The following is a 2,618-nucleotide window of genomic DNA, read 5'->3' on the forward strand; positions in this document are numbered from 1 at the left end:
CTGCCGTTGAGCCAGATGGGCGCGTGCGTGCCGCAGTGGTTCTCCCCCACGCAGAAGGTGGGCATCGCGTCCCCCGCCATTCCCGTGAAGCGGTACCACTCCCCGTCCATGTGGCCGTCGCACACGGGCACGCCCGCCGACTGGTTGACGTGGTGCTCCGTGTTCCTCCACGGCTCGTTCAGGCTGATGTAGGCCGAGCAGGGGTCCGGGGCTGAGGGAGGAGGATTTACAGCGGGCAATTACACGGCCACCTAACCCTGGACCTGGAGACACCAGGGCACGCTGGTTTTTGTAGTTACTCAGGACATAATCTGTCAGACACAGTTGGTGCAGTTACCTGTCGGCATTTAGCAGACTTATCCAGAGCTTATATACAGATTCTATTTTCCACATATACATACATAATCCACATATACAATCCACATACACAATCCACATACACTATCAAAAAAACTAATCAAAACATACTTAACTTCAGCTGGTCAAACCATGTTGACTATGGAGCTGATCTGAACCGGTCAACCAGCTACCAGCTGTTTCAAAACCAGCAGAAGGGAATCTGAATCCACGTTCTGCTCAAACGTAGGTCAATGCTTCAGTTTGCTGAACCAGCCAAAATAAAGTTGTGAGTGTCATGTTAAATGACAACTAAAATTGTGTAAATCATCTTCCTAAGAGCCTCACACACCAGCAGCAGACAGTTTTATTCAGACGGCCAGCAGGGTGAGGAGGAACAGGAAATAAACACACCGAGTGCGCTGGAGAGCGATCAATACAGCTGCCCCCCCCCCTCACCCCCCTCCCTCGTTTTCTCTCTCTCCTTCTCTACAATCTAATTAAGTGGCAGAATTAAGCTGCCATTTTGGTGGAAAGCCAGATGAGAGGACTTGAGGACTGAGCAGAGCTGGACGATCGCAGGGCGCTAAGCGCAGGGTGGCAGAGTCTGCAGGACGAGCGGGAGGGCAGTGATCCCTCCTGTCCGTCACAGAGCGCCGAGTTCAGAGAGGCACAGACAGACAGACACTGTAATGCGCATCTCCTGGGGAATAGCACAGCCAAGTCCAGGGATGGCTTCTGTTGCATCACTTCGTTATACACAGAGACGGCGGAATGGGTGGAAACATAGCAGCATGTCCAACACACACACAGACACAGACACACACACACACACACAGACACAGACACACAGACACAAAACACGCACACACAGACACACACAGACACAAAACACGCACACACATACAGACACAGACACAAAACACATTGCTCTGGCCTATCTCAGAAGGATGTCCCGTAAATACAGGAAGGACGGGGGCCCAAGGACAACCGGAGGAGCGGGTCAGGACCCTGCTGCTTACAAGGTCTCCCGTCACAAACACTGCCGTCCTAAACGCTGCGATGTCAAAAGGTCCGCTGTCCGGAACCGCATCATCTGTCAAATCTCTCCCTCAAAAAGAAAAGCCATCATCCACACCTTCCTTCTAATCTCTCAGTGCCCCTCACAGAGAAAAGCCATCAGAAAGCTGCCAGGAGGGTGATCAAGGAGGAGCTGTATGGTGGAGCAGACGTTAGAGGACTGGATGAGCAGTCTAGGCATTTTGAAAAGATTGCAAAAGTGTTCCTGCGACTGTATTGGGCTGCACACCTGCCTTCAAAACATTTTCCCACTGAAATGGATGTGACTGGGCTTCATTTACAATGCAGCTGGTACGCTGCAGTTCAGAGGGGGGCGGTTTTAAAATAAAATAACACTGGAGAAATACTGTCACGATGCTGTAATTCCTTTCCAGGCATTTGGCAGATGATCTTACTCGAAGCGTCCATCACAGAGTCGTCACAACCTGCATTAGCCCTCTTTACCCCCGTTCAGAGGCAACCCCGTCCCACCCCGCTCAACCACCCCTCTTCCTTTGATTTACATTTACGCAGTAAAAATTCTGCCTGGCTGGGACTTTCGGCCGGGCGTAAAGTGGTTTCGATTTCACCCACATGCCCCCGTGCTGAGATTCTTCATAAATCCCCCCCTCTGTGATGTCCCGGCTCCTGGCACAGACTAAGATAACAGCGTGACAGTGCGTGTTAAGAGGCGCTGATAGCCAGATTCGGAGAGCAGATGTCGTCTCTCGTGTGGAGTGCGGGTGAGGGGTGGGAGCCGAGGGTAACTTACTGACGGCGTGAGCAGTCGGCAGCAGAACAGCGAAAAGGAACAGCATCGTCGCAGAAGACGTCCGTGTGTCTGTCTTTCGGCTGTGGTACAGGTCACCTCAGATATGTGCAGGAGTAGGTTTGTCTGTCCGTGTCTCAGCTCTAAGGTCCACTCTGGGGTTGTACTGTACAGTAGAGGTGGGGGGTCTTTTTAAGCAGGGGTGCTCTTATCTGAGACCAGGAAGGCCCACACACACACACACACACATTGACAACTACCATCCTCCCATTGTTCCAGGAGTCAATCTTATCCAGAACCCAGAGCAGACCAGCCCAGACTGCATCGAGGAGTTCCGCTCTCCCCCGCCCCCCCCAATAATCACCAATCCTCCATCCCGAAATAGTCTATACTCCCCAGCTCCGAGCGCTCTCTCAACTAATGCCAAATTGTTTCTCCCCCACCCCGCCCCCCT

General features: G+C 52.3%; 1 protein-coding gene across 1 annotated transcript in view; it reads right to left on the minus strand.

Annotated features, from left to right (window-relative positions):
• oit3 (oncoprotein induced transcript 3) overlaps positions 1 to 2,313 on the minus strand; it is an 11,699-nt gene extending 9,386 nt beyond the window's left edge. The window contains exons 1-2 of the mRNA XM_061228647.1: positions 2,168 to 2,313; positions 1 to 211 (exon numbers count right to left, since the gene is read on the minus strand). The exon at positions 1 to 211 is cut by the window's left edge and continues 164 nt beyond it. Of these exons, the coding sequence (XP_061084631.1) occupies positions 1 to 211; positions 2,168 to 2,213 (257 nt within the window). The 5' untranslated portion in view covers positions 2,214 to 2,313. The remainder of the gene's footprint in view (positions 212 to 2,167) is intronic.
• Positions 2,314 to 2,618: the final 305 nt, after the last annotated feature.

The sequence above is a fragment of the Conger conger genome, chromosome 18, assembly GCF_963514075.1.
Source record: "Conger conger chromosome 18, fConCon1.1, whole genome shotgun sequence".
In the NCBI taxonomy this organism is placed as follows: Eukaryota; Metazoa; Chordata; class Actinopteri; order Anguilliformes; family Congridae; genus Conger; species Conger conger.